This window comes from Colletotrichum costaricense (genome assembly GCF_030867565.1).
Source record: "Colletotrichum costaricense strain IMI 309622 chromosome Unknown Scaffold_22.1, whole genome shotgun sequence".
Lineage (NCBI taxonomy): Eukaryota > Fungi > Ascomycota > Sordariomycetes > Glomerellales > Glomerellaceae > Colletotrichum > Colletotrichum costaricense.
In genome coordinates this window covers 636,734-655,681 of record NW_026848251.1, presented here as the reverse complement: position 1 = coordinate 655,681, position 18,948 = coordinate 636,734, and the positions used below count along the sequence as shown (strand labels likewise).

The window sequence follows — 18,948 nt, the reverse complement described above, 5'->3', positions numbered from 1 at the left end:
GCTCTGGATCCAACAATGGCGGTCTACCTAATGTGCTTACAAGCACTTATGATGGATCAGTCACCCTTACGACCACTCTGCCTATTGGGCCTTCCGGTGATCCCGCCACGGTTGTGTTGGTTCCCAGCACTATTCCTTCTATCACGGCGGTTCCCGGCCTCCCTAATGCGCTTACAAGCACATATGGAGGCTCGGTTACTCTTACTACCGTCTTGCCCATTGGACCTTCTGGGGACCCAGCAACTGTTGTTCTCGTGCCCGGCTCTGGTTCAACTGGCGCTGGTCTTCCCAATGTCTTTACCAGCACCTACGATGGTTCGGTCACTCTCACAACCACTCTCCCCATTGGGCCATCGGGCGATCCGGCGACTGTCATCCTGGTCCCGAGCACGATTCCTTCCATCACAGCTGCTCCCGGTCTTCCCAACGTACTTACAAGCACATACGATGGTTCAGTCACTCTCACGACGGTTTTGCCTCTTGGCCCGTCTGGAGACCCGGCCACCATCATCTTAGTGCCGGGTGGTACACCATCTACTACGCCCGCGCCTGGTCTTCCCAACGTGCTTACGAGCACATACGGAGGCTCGGCGACTCTTACTACCGTCTTGCCCCTCGGCCCCTCCGGTGACCCGGCTACTGTTATCTTGGTCCCGAGTGCCACTCCTACCATCACGCCTGCACCCAGTCTACCCAATGTGCTCACCAGCACGTATGGTGGTTCAGTCACTCTCACCACGGTCTTACCTTTGGGACCATCTGGAGATCCTGCTACCATCATCTTGGTACCCAGCAGCGCCGTTCCTCCACTCATCGATATTTCTATTGGTATCAACCTTCCAGGTCTATTTACCAGCACTTATGGAGGTCCATCTACCATCACTACAGTGCTGCCAGTTGGCCCATCTGGAGATCCTGCCACCGTCATTCTGGTGCCAAGCACTCCTCCGCTCATCGACCTCTCGATTGGCATCAACCTCCCCAACCTTTTCACCAGTACCTATGGTGGTTCGGTCACCCTCACGACTACCCTTCCCATTGGGCCGTCTGGTGATCCGGCTACGGTCATTCTGGTACCCAGCAGTGTCCCTACTATCACGGCTGGAACTGGGTCACCCAATATTTTGACGAGCACCTACGCTGGCTCTGTTACCTTGACCACTGTCTTACCGGTTGGTCCCTCTGGTGATCCCGCCACCATCATCCTGGTGCCCGGAGCCACTATCACGGATGCCTCAGCACTGCCTAATGTGCTTACGAGCACTTACGCCGGCTCAGTCACTCTCACAACCGTACTTCCGATCGGACCCTCTGGCGACCCGACTACAATCGTCTTGGTTCCTGGCGTCACTCCTACGGACGCCTCAGGATTGCCCAACATTCTCACAAGCACATATGGCGGTTCTGTCACACTCACCACTGTCCTTCCAGCTGGTCCCTCCGGCGATCCGGCGACGATTGTGTTGGTCCCCAGTGCCCCTATCACCGATGCCCCAGGACTGCCAACTCTCCTCACGAGCACATATGGCGGCTCGGTCACTCTTACCACTGTGCTTCCAGCCGGCCCCTCCGGAGACCCGGCGACAATCGTCTTGGTTCCGGGAGCCTCCATAACGGATGCTCCCGGCCTGCCCAATGTGCTTACCAGCACCTATGCCGGCTCAGTCACTGTCACTACGGTGTTGCCCATCGGACCCTCCGGGGATCCGGCTACGGTCATTCTGGTGCCTGGTGCGACGAGCGATGGCGCTGGTGGTCTGCCCAACATTCTCACCAGCACCTACGATGGCTCTGTGACGCTTACGACCACTCTGCCTATTGGTCCTTCTGGTGATCCGGCAACTGTTGTTTTGGTGCCATCTTCGATCGGCGCTGGCTTGCCCAACCTTCTCACCAGCACATATGACGGATCGGTAACCCTTACAACTACTTTGCCAATTGGTCCTTCAGGCGATCCTGCGACAGTTGTTCTGGTGCCGTCTTCGATCGGCGCCGGTCTGCCCAATGTTCTCACGAGCACGTACGATGGATCAGTTACTCTCACGACCACCTTGCCTATCGGTTCATCTGGCGATCCGGCCACGGTTATCCTCGTCCCTGGCGCGAGCAACACGGGTGTTGCTGGTCTTCCGAATATCTTGACAAGCACTTATGACGGCTCGGTCACGCTTACCACTACCTTGCCAATTGGCCCCTCTGGCGATCCGGCTACCGTGGTCTTGGTGCCCTCGTCTGGCGTTGCTGACCTCCCAAATGTGCTTACTTCTACGTACGACGGCTCTGTCACTCTCACCACCACGCTTCCGATCGGCCCTTCAGGAGATCCCGCAGAGGTGGTTCTTGTCCCAAGTGTTGTACCAAGTGTCACCGCACCTGGACTGCCCAACTTGCTTACTTCGACTTACGATGGTTCCGTCACGTTAACCACTACCTTGCCCATCGGTCCCTCGGGTGACCCAGCAACGGTGATCCTGGTCCCAAGCGCCGTCCCAGGCGTGACTGCGACTGGGCTTCCCAATGTTCTCACTTCTACGTACGATGGTTCCGTTACCATCACCACTACTTTGCCCATTGGTCCGTCTGGCGATCCCGCAGAGGTGGTCCTTGTGCCGAGTGTGGCCCCGAGCGCAACTGTGCCCGGTCTCCCCAACCTTCTTACGTCCACGTACGATGGCTCGGTCACAATCACAACGACGCTGCCGATTGGGCCCTCTGGCGACCCAACCGCCGTCGTTTTGGTTCCTGGCATCACGGCTCCAGCACTTCCCAACGTGCTGACAAGCACGTACGATGGCTCCGTCACCTTGACTACCACTCTGCCCATTGGCCCTTCGGGAGACCCTGCGACTGTGGTCCTGGTCCCGAGTATTCCTGGATCTCCAGCCTTACCAAATGTCTTGACCAGTACGTACGACGGATCTGCCACTATCACAACTACCCTGCCTGCTGGACCAACACTTGTGCTGGTTCCAAGCGCCACCAATGTGGCAGGTGGTTTGTTCACGAGCACGTACGACGGCTCAGTTACTCTTACATCTACGCTTCCTGCTGGCCCATCTGGCGAGCCTGGAGCCACCATCATTTTCGTCCCGACGATTTCCGTCGGTGGTCTTCCCAACCTCTTCACGAGCACGTATGATGGATCAGTCACTCTCACGACTACGCTTCCTGCCGGTCCTTCTGGTGAGCCTGGTGCGACCATTATTCTGGTCCCAACCGTTTCTGTTGGCGGACTTCCCACCCTCTTCACCAGCACATACGATGGCTCGATTACCTTGACCACCACTCTTCCCGCTGGTCCATCTGGAGAGCCCGGACCTACCGTGGTCCTGGTTCCTGGCTTGACATCTGCTTTGCCGACGTCTGCCCTGCCGAACTTATTCACCAGCACGTACGATGGCTCCATTACTCTCACCACTACCTTGCCAGCCGGTCCCTCAGGCGAGCCTGGCCCAACGGTTGTTCTCGTCCCCGGAGCCACATCGGCGTTGCCCAATCTCTTTACCAGCACGTACGATGGATCCATCACGCTCACCACCACACTCCCTGCTGGCCCATCGGGGGAGCCTGGCCCTACTGTTGTTCTGGTTCCAGGTCTCACATCTGCCTTGCCGACATCTGCTCTGCCAAACTTCTTCACAAGCACCTACGACGGGTCTGTGACTCTCACCACGACGCTCCCCGCTGGCCCGTCTGGCGATCCTGGCGCGACCGTGGTCTTGGTCCCTGGTCTCACATCTGCCTTGCCGACATCTGCTCTGCCAAACTTCTTCACAAGCACCTACGATGGATCCATTACGCTCACAACTACCCTCCCCGCTGGTCCATCTGGCGAGCCTGGCCCTACCGTCGTTTTGGTTCCTGGATTGACTTCGGCATTGCCCAACCTCTTTACTAGCACGTATGACGGATCCGTCACTCTCACTACCACACTTCCGGTTGGCCCCTCGGGAGAACCTGGCCCGACCGTTGTCTTGGTTCCTGGCGCTACTTCTGCGCTGGGAAGCTTCTTGACCAGCACATACGGCGGTTCAGTCACCCTCACAACCACTTTGCCAGCTGGACTTTCAGGCGAGCCTGGTCCGACTGTTGTTCTGGTGCCAAGTCTCACTGGTGCCATTCCCACGCCTACTTCAGACTTGAACATCCTAACCAGCACCTATGCTGGATCGGTTACTCTCACCACAACCCTTCCGGTTGGTCCTTCGGGAGAGCCTGGTGCTACCGTTATTTTGGTCCCAAGCATCACCGATGCTTTGACTACTCCCACCGCGGCTCTGCCCAACGTGTTGACCAGCACCTACGATGGCTCAGTCACTTTGACTACCACTCTCCCCGCTGGACCCTCGGGCGAGCCTGGAGACGTTGTCGTCCTGGTCCCAAGCTCTGCTCTCGGAGCCTCTCCTGGCCAGTTCATCACGCTCACCAGTGGCTACTCCGGCATTGTACCCTCAACGTCGACCATTCTGCCCACGGGCACGGAGACAATTGGCGCGGTTGTCATTCTGGTACCCACGAGCAGTGCGGGCATCAGCTTCACCACCATTACGAGCTCGTACTCGGGTGCTATCCCATCCGCGACGACCATTTTCCCGACCGGATCGGATACCGAGGGAACTATTATCATTCTCAATCCTATCACGATCGACACCCCGGGCATCACCATTACGAGGCCGTACACCGGAACCGAGACTCTGACCTCTACGATTCCACCCGCCGTTTCCGGAGACCCTGCGACCGTCATCATTCTGGATCCCGCTCTGCTTCTCACGACTTCCAACGCTGGCTCTTTCACGACCATTACAAGCGGATATGATGGTTCCGTCATTGCCACGTCCACCGTCCCAGCGGTCGGCACCGATGGACCCGGAACAGTCGTCATTCTGGAGCCAATGGGCACCGCTGCGCCCAGCGTCACCGTTTCCTACACGACCATCATCAGCACATACGCAGGATCGTTGCTGGCGACCTCGACTCTAGCTCCCGCGGGCACCGATGCTGTTGGCACCGTCATCCTGCTGGTTCCTAGCTCGAGTGTTCAGATCCCTGGTGTTTCTTCTTACACCACGGTCACCAGCACGTACACTGGATTGTTGCCATCCTTCTCCACGCAGGCTCCCTCGGGAACTGACACTGTTGGCACCATCATCTTCTTCGAGCCCGAGGCCACTGCAACATCTGATGTGCCCTTCACTACAATCTTCAGTGGGTACGACGGGTCCATTATCCAGACCTCTACCATTGCACCCGGCGCGCCTGGTGAGACTGGCACTGTTGTCATTCTTCAGCCCAGCTCGGTCCTCACTGCGTTGCCAACATCGTCTGCCAACTCCGATGTCGTCAGCTACACCACAATCTTCAGCACGTACACTGGCGACATTCCTCTCACGACGACCCTGGCTCCGGCTAGCGGCGACCCTGCCAACATTGGCACAGTCATCGTCCAGTTGCCCAATGTCCTGGCCACTTCGAGCCCGACCATCAGCGTCAGCATCACGTACACGACGATCGTCAGCTTCTTCTCGGGGTCTGCTCCGATCACCACCACGATCGATCCCGCGGTTGGAGGCAGCATTGGTACTGTTGTTGTGCAGGTTCCTCTTACTACCTCGGATCTCTTGGTTTCGCCTGGCATCTTCTACACCACAATCGTGAGCAGCTACCCAGGATCGGTCACTTTAACAACCACCATCCCTCCTGCTGCCACGGATCCAGCCGGCCTCGCAACCGGAACGGTCATTATCCAGGTGCCCGACTCTCAGGTCACCGGTTCCAGCTCCTCTGGCGGTGCTCTAGCGGCCTCGTTCACCACCATCTTCAGCAACTACCCGGGATCCATCACGCTCACCACGACTCTGCCTCCTGCTGCCACAGATCCAGCTGGCCTCGGCACGGTCATTGTTCAAATTCCGGATACAGGAATCATTCCCACTGCCACGAGTGCTTTGGCTGCTTCCTTCACCACCATCTTTAGCACTTATCCTGGATCTGTCACTTTGGCCACCACTCTGCCTCCCGATGCCACTGACCCTGCGGGTCTCGGCACAGTCATTATTCAGATCCCCGAAACTGGAGTGATCCCCACGGCCACGAGTGCTCTGGGAGCGTTGTTCACCACGGTGTTCAGTACCTACCCTGGCTCAGTCACTTTGACAACTACTATCCCCGCCGCGGACCCCACGGGCTTGGGAACAGTTGTCATTCAAGTTCCTGACATCTTGGATACTTCGAGCCTCCTCACTGGCAGTCTTACCGCTTCGCCGGGTGGCTTTTTCACTACCCTCTTCAGCACCTATGACGGCTCGGTCACCTTGACCACGACCATTCCCCCTGCGGCGACGGATCCCTCCGGACTTGCCACGGTCATTATTCAGGTTCCCAGCAACGTGCTCAACACGGACAGCATCTCTTATACCACGGTCACCAGTGCCTACACCGGCCTCATTCCCCAGACCACTACCGTGGCCCCTGGCGCTCCTGGCGACCTCGGAACCGTCATTGTCCAGGTTCCCACTAGCTCAGTCAGCGTAGATGCCATCTCGTACGTGACTGTCACCAGTGGTGGCTTCACCGGCCTGGGCCCATTGACAACAACCATTCCTCCGGCCAACCCCGGAGACCCCGGAACAGTCGTCATCCAGGTCCCAAGTGCCACCAGCGCCCTTGGAGCTGTGTACACGACCATCACCAGCGGCTACCCTGGATCTGTCCTCGCAACCGAGACGGGCGTTCTCACCGGAGTGGATGGCCTTGTCACTGTGGTCGTTCTATCGCCGACCGGAACTGCCGCCTCATTGCCAACCATCACGGGAAGCATTGGCGTGTTTGTTACAGTCAGCATTGGATATGATGGATCTGTCATTGCCACATCGACCGGCTCAGTCACTGGTGTCGATGGTCTTATTACTGTTGTCGTCCAGACTCCCACCATCGCCATCACTTCACCCACGGCCACCATTCCGGGTCTCTCCTATACCACGGTTACCAGCGGCTACGCTGGATCTCTCCTCCAGACCCTCATTGGAACGCAGACCGGAGCTGATGGACTGGCCACAGTGGTCATTCAGACGCCCACGATTGCCATTACCTCGCCGACTGCCACTATTCCTGGCCTTTCGTACACCACCGTGACAAGTGGCTACGACGGCTCGCTTCTCCAGACTCTCATTGGAACGCAGACTGGTGCAGACGGCTTGGCGACGGTCATCATCCAGACTCCAACTTTGGGACTCACTTCCCCGACTGCAACGATTTCCGGTCTTTCCTACACCACCGTCACAAGTGGCTACGCTGGATCTCTTCTCCAGACCCTCATCGGTACCGCTACTGGTGCTGATGGCCTCGCCACGGTCGTGATCCAGGTGCCAACAGCCTCCATCACCTCTAGCCCGACTGTCTCGGCTCCGGTCTCATACACCACAGTCACCAGCGGCTATGGAGGCTCATTCATCCAGACTCTCATCGGCTCTCTTCCCGGTATTGACGGCTACATCACCGTGGTCGTCAACATCCCCACTGGCACGGCATCTCTGCCCACGACCACTTTGCCCGGTGTTTCGTACACGACTGTTACGAGTGGATATGATGGATCGCTTCTTCAGACCCTCATCGGCTCTGTCACTGGCGCAGATGGACTTGCGACCGTTGTGGTCCAGGTTCCCACTGCCACGGCCACAGCCACGACAACGCCCGCCATCTCGGTCACTCAGTCCATCATCTCGTACATCACCGTCACGACTGGCTACTCTGGCGCCTCAACTCTCTTCCAGACGCTCGCTCCCGCTGCCTCTGGTCTGCCAGGCACCGTCTTCATCCAAGTCCCGACCGCCGTGCCTTCAAGCACGCCTTCTCTCACCATCTCGGACGGCACTACGTACACAACCATTACTTCTTTCATCACGGCCTCCGTCACCCAGATCTCGACTCTTGTTCCGTCAAGGACTGGCGATGTGGTCACTGTTCTTCTTGGTCTCCCCCGTCGCTTGGTGCTCGTCACGACGACGATCCCTGGTCTAAGTGTTACTGCCACCTCAACTCTGCCAATGGGCTCCGATGGTGCCCAGACAATCATGATCCAGGTTCCTGGCGTGGCCACGGCCACGGCCACGGCGTCACCCACGATTGGTGGCATCACAACCGTCTTCAATACTTACAGCGGCTCCGTTACTCTCATCCAGACAGAAACTCCCGCTCAGCCTGGAGATCCAACCACGGTTCTTGTCAATATCCCCGGCGTCTTTGCCGAGGTTACTTCAACTCGCTTTGGCGCACCATCTGCCGGCACCACCACGATTGTTCCCGCCGGCACCGGCCTCCCAGCGACAGTCATCATTGACCTTCCTGCCATCTTCCAGACCGTCACCAGCGGCTACTCTGGCCTCGTTCCGGCAACGACGACTATTTTGCCAACGGATCCCACCGGAGTTGGTCTGGTCATCATCCAGACCCCGACTGTCTCCTCTGGCTTGCCCTCCAATACTCCTTCCACGGTCTTCACAACCGCGCCTGGAACTGGCTCACTCTTGGCCACTACCACGATCACCGGGCCTGATGGCGTGATTTCCGTCATTGTACAGACCCCAACGGCTCTTGGACAGATCCTCTCTACGGTCTTCACCACTCAGCCGGGCACTGGAGTCTTGCCTGCCACTACTACCGTCACCGGCCCAGATGGAATCGTCTCTGTCATTCTTGAGACTCCTACTCTTCCCTCGGGAGCTGTTCCGACTACGGTCTTCACCACGTTGCCCGGAACTGCTGCTCTACCAGCAACGACCACCGTCACGGGAGCGGATGGAGTCGTTTCCGTCATCTTCCTGGAGCCTACAACCTCGGGCCAGAGCCTCGTGGTTCCGACTACGGTCTTCACCACCATTGTGGGAACTGGTGCTCTCCCGACCACTACTACGGCCAGCGGCCTTGGTGGAATCGTCTCTGTCATCGTGGAGCTTCCGAGCACGACTTTGCCCCCAGGAGTCACTCCCTCGACCATCTTCACCACGGTTCCAGGCACCGGAGCGTTCCCGGCCACAGCTACGGTCACCGGACTGGATGGCATCATCTCGGTCATCATCTCCGAGCCCACGTCAATTCTATCTGGCATCTTCACCACCATCACCACGGGAGGACCGGTTGCTGCGACCAGCACCATTCTGCCCAACATCATTGGTGGCATTGGCACGGTTGTCGTCCAGACACCGACCCTCACCGTCAGCCCCGGAGCCGTCTTCACGACTCTCACTTCTGGTGGTCCAGTCGCTTCCACTTTCACGATTCCAGCTGTTGATCCCACTGGCCTCGGAACGGTCGTCATCCAGACACCCACTGTCAGCCCGGGAGCCTTATTCACCACCATCACCTCTGGTGGCCCAGGTGCGTCGACGTTTACCATCCCAGCCGCCGACCCTACTGGCCTCGGAACCGTGGTCATCCAAACTCCGACCGCCCTCCTCGCGTCTTACACGACCCTCACTATCACCGGCTCTGTTGCGACGACCTTCTCAATCCCCCCTGTGGGCTCTGGCATCGGAAGTGTCATTGTGCAGGTCCCGGAGATCACGGGCACGTCCGCCTCGCTGCCATCCATTACATCAGCTCCGAACTCGATTCTCAGCCGTGACCTCACCACCATCTTCTCCCCTTACACCGGAACGACAAGAATCACCACCACAATTCTGGTCAGCATCAGCGGCGATCCTACCCTGCCCAACACGGTCATTGTCTACGTTCCCCTCACGGAGACGAGCAGCTCCGTTGCGACACCGACGATCACCGGTGGTATCTCGTACATCACTCTCATCACGGGTGTTCCTGGAACCTTTATTGGCACCCAGACAACTACCCTTCCCGCCGGCAATGATGGATCTGCCACCGTTCTCATCCAGACTGCCCTTCCTCTGGCCACGTCCAGCCCCAGCGTCACTGTCTCGTACACGACCATCGTCACGGGCATCATTGGCACCTTTGCTGGTCTTCAGACATCGACTCTTCCAGCAGGACCCGATGGACTGGCAACTGTCCTCGTCCAGAGCGCCGTCCCGTCTGCTGGTGTGTCTTTCACTACGGTCTTGACGGGAATTCCGGGCACATTCCTCGGAACCCAGGCGACGACTTTGCCTGTTGGTACCAACGGCATCGCAACCGTTCTTCTCCAGACTGCCCTGCCTACCGCAAGCCCGGTCTCGTACACCACCATCTTCTCTGGCGTGCCCGGCACGTTCGTCGGACCTCAGACCACGACCTTGCCCGCGGGCCCCGACGGTCTCGCTACTGTTGTCGTGCAAAGCGCTCTTCCTACCTCGGGTGTTTCCTACACGACTCGCTTCACAGGCGTTCCCGGCACTTTCATCGGAGCTCAGACAACCACGCTTCCTGCCGGTCCCGATGGACTCGTTACCGTACTTGTCCAGAGCGCGATCCCAACAGCAAGCGCCTCGTACACGACATTGCTTACTGGCATCCCTGGAACCTTCTTGGGCTCGCAGACCAGCACTCTTCCAGTTGGACCTGACGGCGTTGCTACTGTGATCATCCAAACTGCGCTGCCTACTGGTGTGCCGACGTCCTACACGACTCTGTTCTCTGGCATTCCCGGCACATTCATCGCGCCCATCACAACCACGTTGCCCGCTGGGCTTGATGGCATCGCGACCGTGCTCATTCAAACGGCGCTTCCAACTGCGACTGCAAGCCCTACGTCCTACACGACCGTCCTCACTGGTGTACCGGGTACATTCATCGGCGCTCAGACGAGCACCTTACCTGTTGGATCTAACGGCATCGCCACGGTGGTCATTCAGACCGCCCTGCCCACTGGAAACCCAACGTCGTACACGACCTTGTTCTCTGGTGTTCCTGGCACTTTCACCGCGCCTTTGACAACAACTCTGCCAGCCGGAACCGACGGCATTGCAACTGTGGTCATTCAAACCGCACTCCCGACAGCCAGCCCGCTCTCGTACACCACCGTCTTCAGCGGCGTTCCTGGCACTTTCTTGGGCGCCCAGACGACTACCCTTCCTGCTGGCCCTGGTGGTCTGGCAACCGTTCTTATCCAGACAGCCCTGCCAACATCAAGCCCTCTATCGTACACCACGGTGCTCACGGGCGTTCCAGGAACTTTCCTTGGTGCGCAGACCTCCACCTTGCCCGCCGGTACCAACGGAATCGCGACTGTGGTCATCCAGACTGCCCTCCCAACAGCCAGCCCAGTGTCCTACACAACTGTATTCACAGGTCTTCCAGGAACTTTCTTGGGCCTACAGACATCAACACTTCCTGCTGGCCCCGATGGCCTCGCCACCGTTGTCATTCAGTCAGCTCTGCCAACGGGAAGCCCAACTTCGTACACAACATTGCTCACTGGCATCCCGGGCACTTTCTTGGGCTCACAAACGACAACGCTGCCTGCCGGTCTCGATGGACTGGCAACTGTCATTGTTCAGACTGCTCTGCCAACAGCAAGCCCCGCCTCATACACCACCTTGCTCTCCGGGGTACCAGGAACTTTCTTGGGCGCGCAGACTACCACGCTCCCGGCTGGTTCTGATGGTCTTGCCACGGTCATCATTCAGACCGCTATTCCCACAGTCCAAGCTGCTTCATATGTCACCATCGTCACGGGCATCCCGGGTACTTTTGCCGGCACCTTGGCCTCGACACTTCCCGCGGGAACCAACGGAGTTGGCACCGTTATTCTCCAGACCGCCGTTCCCACGCCGACTTCGAGCGGCGCTGGTGTCACCTACACCACAATCCTGACTGGAGTCCCTGGCATCTTCACAGGTACCCAGACGACTACGCTCCCCATTGTCACCGGAACTGTTGGCACCGTTCTCTTGGAGACCGCTCTCGCAACTCCGAGCCCAGTTCTCTCCTACGTCACATTGTTGACTGGAATTCCGGGAACTTTCATCGGTACGCAGGCGACCACGCTGCCAATTATCTCTGGCAGCGTCGGAACGGTTCTCTTGCAGACCGCTCTTCCTTCTGCCACCTCGTCGCCTACAAGCAGCGTCAGCATCACGTACATCACCATTGTCACTGGTATCTTGGGAACCTTCACTGGCACTCAGACAAGCACCCTGCCCATTCCGTCCATCGGAGTCGGCATCGGCATCGGTATCACGGCTACCGTCGTCTTGCAGACCGCCATTCCCACATCGGCTGTGCAATCGTACACGACCATCGTCTCCGGCGTTCCCGGCAGCTTCACCGGCACCCAGACCACTACCCTCCCCGGTGTTGGTCCGGACGGCCTGGCTACCGTGGTCCTCCAGACTGCCCTTCCCGCCATCACCTCATACACGACCATCTTCAGTGGTGTCTTTGGCACTTTCACTGGAACCCAGACAACTACCCTTCCTGGGGTCGGCACCAACGGTCTTGGAACTGTTGTCTTGCAAACGGCCGTCCCGTCAACAACTGCGGTTTCCTACACCACAATCATCACGGGCGTCCCAGGCACTTTCATCGGCACGCAGACTTCCACCCTCCCTGGCACCGGCGCCAACGGCCTTGGAACAGTTGTTCTCCAGACTGCTCTCCCTGCCGCTACCTCGTACACTACGATCTTCAGTGGAATCGTTGGCACCTTTACCGGAACCCAGACTACCACTCTGCCTGGCACTGGAATCGACGGCCTCGGAACTGTTGTTCTGCAGACCCCGATTCCCACCACAAGTCTGTCATACACGACTTTGGTCACCGGCATCGCTGGAAGCTTCTTTGGCACCCAGACGACTACCCTACCCGTCGTCGGCACCGGAAATGTGGCCACTGTTCTCCTCCAGACTGCACTTCCGAGCGTCTCGTACACTACCGTCCTCACGGGTATCCCTGGAACGTTCATCGGAACCCAGACCAGCACTTTGCCTGTTGTCGGTTCCAACGGCTTGGCAACTGTCGTCCTACAGACTGCACTGCCCGCCATCTCCTACACCACGCTTCTCACAGGCATCCCGGGCAACTTTGCTGGATCCCAGACAACCACTCTTCCCATCGTTGGCACGGGGAACGTGGCGACCGTTCTCATCCAGACTGCTCTCCCATCGGTCAGCAGCACGTCTTCAAGCTCTTCGGTCATCGTGATCAATACTTCCTACGTCACCATTGTCACTGGCATCTTTGGTACGTTTGCAGGAACCCAGACAACTACTTTGCCTGCCGCCGCCACAGCCCCCGGACTCGTCACTGTCGTCCTCCAGACAGCAATCCCGAGCCCCGGCACGACTTCGTACACCACGATCCTCACTGGCGTCACCGGAACCAGCTTCCCTGGTACAAGGGCGACCACTCTGCCTGTCATCGGTACCCTTGGAACTGTCCTTTTGGAGACGGCTATTCCGGACGTCCCGACAACTTCCTACACGACTATTCTCACTGGCATCGCTGGCGAGACATTTGTCGGCACCCGCGCCACAACTCTTCCAGTTACGGGAAGCATTGGAACCGTTTTGTTGGAGACGGCCATTCCAGCTGCCACCTCGTACATTACGATTCCCACGGGAGTCGCTGGCGCCACATTCACCGGCATCCAGCTATCTACTCTTCCAGTCACGGGAACTATCGGAACTGTACTTCAACAAACAGCTCTGCCGGCGGCTACTTCATACATCACGATTCCCACCGGAGTTATTGGGGCTACATTCACTGGCATCCAGCTTTCCACTTTGCCCGTCACCGGCACCATCGGTACGGTCCTTCAACAGACTGCTCTTCCGGCTGCCACCTCATACATCACGATCCCAACTGGAGTCATCGGTGGCACCTTCACCGGCATTCAACTCACGACACTGCCGGTTACTGGAACCATCGGCACCGTGCTCCAGCAGACAGCCCTTCCGGCAGCAACTTCGTACATCACGATTCCTACTGGCATCGCGGGAGCTACCTTCACGGGTATCCAGCTTTCGACTTTGCCCGTTACCGGCACGATTGGAACTGTGTTGCAACAGACGGCTCTGCCCGCTGCCACTTCGTACATCACGGTACCGACCGGAATCCTGGGAGCCACGTTCCTTGGAACGCAACTTTCTACGCTTCCTGTTACTGGCACGATTGGAACTGTTCTTCAACAAACCGCCATTCCTCTCGTGACTTCCTATATCACAATCCCAACTGGAGTTCTGGGAGCCACGTTCCTTGGAACTCAGCTCTCTACTCTTCCAGTCACTGGAACCGTTGGCACCGTCCTTCAACAGACGGCCATTCCCAATCCCGTCACATCTTATGTTACGATTCCCACGGGAGTTCTGGGAGCAACATTCCTCGGAACCCAACTGTCGACCCTGCCTGTCACGGGCACTATTGGTACGGTTCTGCAACAGACTGCCATTCCCAACCCCGTCACCTCATACATCACCATTCCTACTGGAGTTCTGGGAGCCACGTTCCTCGGCACCCAGCTCTCTACTCTCCCCGTCACAGGCACGATCGGAACCGTTCTTCAACAGACTGCAATTCCTGCCTTGTCCACTGGATACACCACCATCCTGTCCGGCATCGTTGGCACCTTTACAGGCACCCAGACTACGACTCTTCCAGTCACGGGAACTCTTGGCACTGTTATTCTGCAGACGGCCGTACCACCAGCCACGTCTTACACAACCATCGTCACTGGCGTCTTCGGAACCTTCCTTGGAACTTCGGCGACCACCCTACCAGCTACTGGAACCATCGGTACGGTACTGCTTCAGACCGCGATCCCGATCTCGTACACGACTCTCCTCACCGGAGTCGCGGGCAACTTCCTTGGCACCCAGACGTCGACGATTCCGGCCGTCAGCGGTCTCGGAACCGTCCTGCTTCAGACCGCCCTGCCCACTGGATACCTCACCGTCACCAGTGGAATTACTGGCAGCTTTACCGGCACTCAGACAACCACCTTGCCGGCTGTTGGAGGAGGCCTTGGAACCGTCGTTCTTCAGACCGCTATTCCCAGCTCCGTCATTGTCTCTTACACGACTATCATCACTGGTGTCATTGGTACTTTCACCGGCACCTCGGTAACCACCCTCCCGGCTACCGGAAGCGTCGGCACCGTGTTGTTGGAGACGGCCATCCGGCCCATTTCCTACGTCACCGTCACCAGTGGCATCGTGGGCAGCTTCACAGGCACTCAAACCGTCACTCTCCCTACCACCGGAGCCGGACAGAGCATCGCTACTGTTGTCCTTCAGACTGCCATTCCGGCCATCTCGTACATCACTGTCACGAGCGGAGTGGTCGGCAGCTTTACCGGTACTCAGACTGTCACGCTTCCCACGACGGGAGCCGGCCAGAGCATCGGCACAGTCGTTCTCGAGACCGCTATCCCAGCCATTTCGTACATCACCATCCCCACTGGGGTTACTGGCACATTCACAGGCACCTCTACAGTCACTTTGCCTACCACTGGTCCAGGCCAGACTGTTGGCACCGTCTACCTGGAGACTGCTCTCCCAGTCATTTCTTACGTGACGATTCCCACTGGAGCGACCGGAACCTTTACAGGAACCCGTCTCAGCACCCTTCCAGTCACTGGCACCGTTGGTACTGTGCTCGCGCAGACGGCCCTCCCGGTCATCTCGTACATCACGATTCCTACTGGAGTTACAGGAACATTCACCGGCACTCAGACAACCACGTTACCGATCACGGGATCCATTGCGACGGTACTTCTGGAGACCGCATTGCCTGTGATTTCGTACATCACGATCCCAACTGGCGTGACCGGAACCTTTGCTGGCACTCAGCTATCGACTTTGCCCGTCACTGGCACCATTGGAACAGTGTTGGCACAGACTGCTCTACCTTCGGTCTCATACATCACCATCTCAACTGGCGTTACCGGAACCTTTGCGGGCACTCAACTTTCTACCTTGCCAGTCTCTGGTACCGTTGGAACCGTTCTCGCCCAGACTGCTCTGCCATCCATCTCGTACATCACTATCCCGACTGGTGTTACTGGAACATTCGCCGGCACGCAGCTTTCGACCTTGCCTGTTACCGGCACGATCGGAACTGTCCTTGCCCAGACCGCCCTCCCCTCCATCTCGTATCTCACGATCCCTACTGGCGTTACTGGAACCTTCACGGGTACCCAACTGTCAACTTTGCCAGTCTCTGGAACTATCGGAACCGTCTTGGCGCAGACCGCTCTCCCAGTCATCTCCTACATCACCGTCCCGACGGGAGTTACTGGCAGTTTTACGGGCACGCAATTCTCAACCTTGCCCGCCGTTGGCAGTGTGGCCACCGTATTGGCACAGACCGCTCTCCCAGTTATCTCGTATACAACCGTCCCGACTGGCGTTACTGGCACGTTCACAGGCACCCGTTTGTCGACGTTGCCAGCCGTTGGAAGCGTGGCCACGGTACTGGCGCAGACAGCTCTTCCAGTTGTCTCGTACGTGACTGTTCCAACAGGAGTCACAGGCACCTTTACTGGCACGCTGTTCTCAACCCTCCCGGCTGTTGGCAGCGTTGCCACTGTTCTTGCTCAGACAGCCTTGCCTGTGGTATCGTATGTCACGGTGCCTACAGGCGTCACTGGCACCTTCACCGGAACCCAGTTCTCGACCCTCCCCGCTGTCGGCAGTGTGGCTACAGTGTTGGCTCAAACAGCCTTGCCCGTCGTTTCCTACGTTACTGTTCCTACTGGCGTCACTGGTACCTTTACTGGAACGCAGTTGTCTACTTTGCCCGCCGTCGGAAGCGTCGCGACCGTTCTCGCTCAAACGGCCTTGCCTGTGGTTTCGTACGTTACCGTACCCACGGGAGTCACCGGCACCTTCACGGGAACGCAGCTATCAACGCTTCCCGCCGTCGGAAGCGTGGCCACGGTGCTTGCCCAAACAGCCTTGCCACAGATCTTCTATACCACGGTCGCCTCGGGAGTCGCAGGCACCTTTGCCGGTACTCAGCTGGTCACTCTCTCCGGAACCGGAGCCACCCGAACTGTCGTGGCAGAGACCGCCATTCCGTATACGACGGTCCTCACTGGAGTTTCTGGCACCTTTACCGGAACTTCCCTGTCTACGATCGGAAACACGGTTCTCGCTCAGACAGCCCTGCCTCAGATCTTCTACACGACCATCCCGTCAGGCGTGCCGGGCACCTTTGCCGGAACGTCTTTGGTCACTCTCTCGGGCTCTGGGGCTACTCAGACAGTCGTTGCCCAGACAGCCATTCCCTACACCACAGTCGTCACGGGAGTTACTGGAACCTTTACCGGAACCTCTCTGTCTACTATCGGTAATACAGTCATCGCCCAGACGGCTCTGCCGCAGGTCTTCTACAATACGGTACCCACTGGTGTTCCGGGCACGTTTGCCGGAACCTCTCTTACTACCCTCGCGGGCTCCGGAGCAACGAGGACGGTCCTCGCTCAGACTGCCGTGCCGTATACCACAATCCTCACGGGAGTCTCGGGCACCTTTACCGGAACTGCAGTCACGACCATCGGTAACACCGTCCTTCAACAGACGGCCATTCCTCCAGTCTCTTACACAACGGTGGTCACCGGTGTGATCGGCACCTTTACTGGCACTCAAGTCACCACCATTGGTAACACGGTCGTCCAGCAGACCGCCCTCCCCTCAAGCACATCGTACACCACAATCCTCACGGGAGTCACTGGTGCCTTCACAGGCACGCGGACCACGACTGTTGGAAACACAGTCCTGCAGCAGACGGCACTCGCATCGGCAAGCCGTGTCGTCACCAGCTCATACGCACCATCCGGCTGTGTCCCGACGCCTACGGGTGTCGCAGCCCCGACTTGTCTACCATCAACTGGATCCGCAATCACTTTGCCTTCTGCTTGCGCCAGTCTCACGGGTGTCATCTTGCAATCATACTCTCAGTCGACGCTCGATCTTTGTACTGCAGCTTTGGGCGCGACCGCCAACATTGGAACCGTCAGCAACTGTCTCAACTTGCAACAAGTTGCTCTGTTAGGAAACATCCTGGGATACAACCACGTCAGATGTATCCAGACTGCTCTGGCGGGTACCTGTCTCACGAGGCTTCCATCAATCTGCGCCAACCTGGCGGCATCCAGCCAGACGCTCGCCAATGTCCAGACCAACGCCGCTCTATGCTTCGCCAACCTTGGAGCCTTTGGTTCCATCACGACAGCAGGCAACTGTATCATATCCAGCGTCACCAACCAAGGAGGCGCGGCCGTTCTCAACTGTTTCGAACGAGCTCTCGGACTACCAGTCGGTCAAACAGTCGCCGGATTGGCGAGCACGGTATTGTGTCCTTCCGGCACAGCCTGCGCCCGCGCTCCGGCAGCCTGCGGTGCTCTCCTGGATGTCACACTCTCCACGTCGGAAATCAATGCCAACCTCAATCTCTGCCAGGCTGGCCTCGTCGTCAGCGCCTTGGGAAACACGGTATCAAATTTGGCTTCCGGTTTGGGCTGTACCCTCGGCAGCGTTACCGGCCTGGTGGGCAGTCTCCTCGGAGCCCAGACACAGTCGTACGCTCAATGTATCCAGAACTCGCTGGCTTCGCAGTGTATCACGTCGCTACCGCAGAGCTGTGTCAACCTGGGCGTCGACGCGACTGGTGGCGTGGCAGTGACAGTCAGCGCACCAAACCTCATCTCTTGCGTGACTTCGCTCGGCCTCTTATCCAACGGCATCGCCTCGGATTGTTTGAACCTGTCCTTGACGGGCCCGAACATTGTGGCTTGCCTGAACTTGCGCCTCTTTGGCGTCGCCACGGTGAACGTGGCCGCCAAATAGTCCGAAAAATGCTTCTACAGCACTCTTTCCTTTCTTTCTGTCGGGTTTTCCTATGTTTAATGGCGTTGCGGCAAAAAAACACACCATAAAATTGTCTACTATAGTTATCTCACCTCTAGCCTTTCTTTGTTCAGAAACTCGCTGGTTTCTTCTGCGCAAGTCGCGATGCAGGACGTTTCTTAAGCGAACACAAGACTGATAATCATGTAATACG

The 18,948-nt window shown here is 57.9% G+C and overlaps 1 protein-coding gene across 1 annotated transcript in view; it reads left to right on the top strand.

Moving 5' to 3' along the window:
- The window catches only part of CCOS01_15066 (UbiD family decarboxylase), a gene marked incomplete at both ends in the record, with an annotated part of 28,804 nt that extends 10,070 nt beyond the window's left edge, over positions 1–18,734 (top strand). Inside the window, 2 exons of the mRNA XM_060463208.1 lie at positions 44–9,372; positions 9,397–18,734. Of these exons, the coding sequence (XP_060306393.1) occupies positions 44–9,372; positions 9,397–18,734 (18,667 nt within the window). The remainder of the gene's footprint in view (positions 1–43; positions 9,373–9,396) is intronic.
- Between the last annotated feature and the right edge of the window lie 214 nt (positions 18,735–18,948).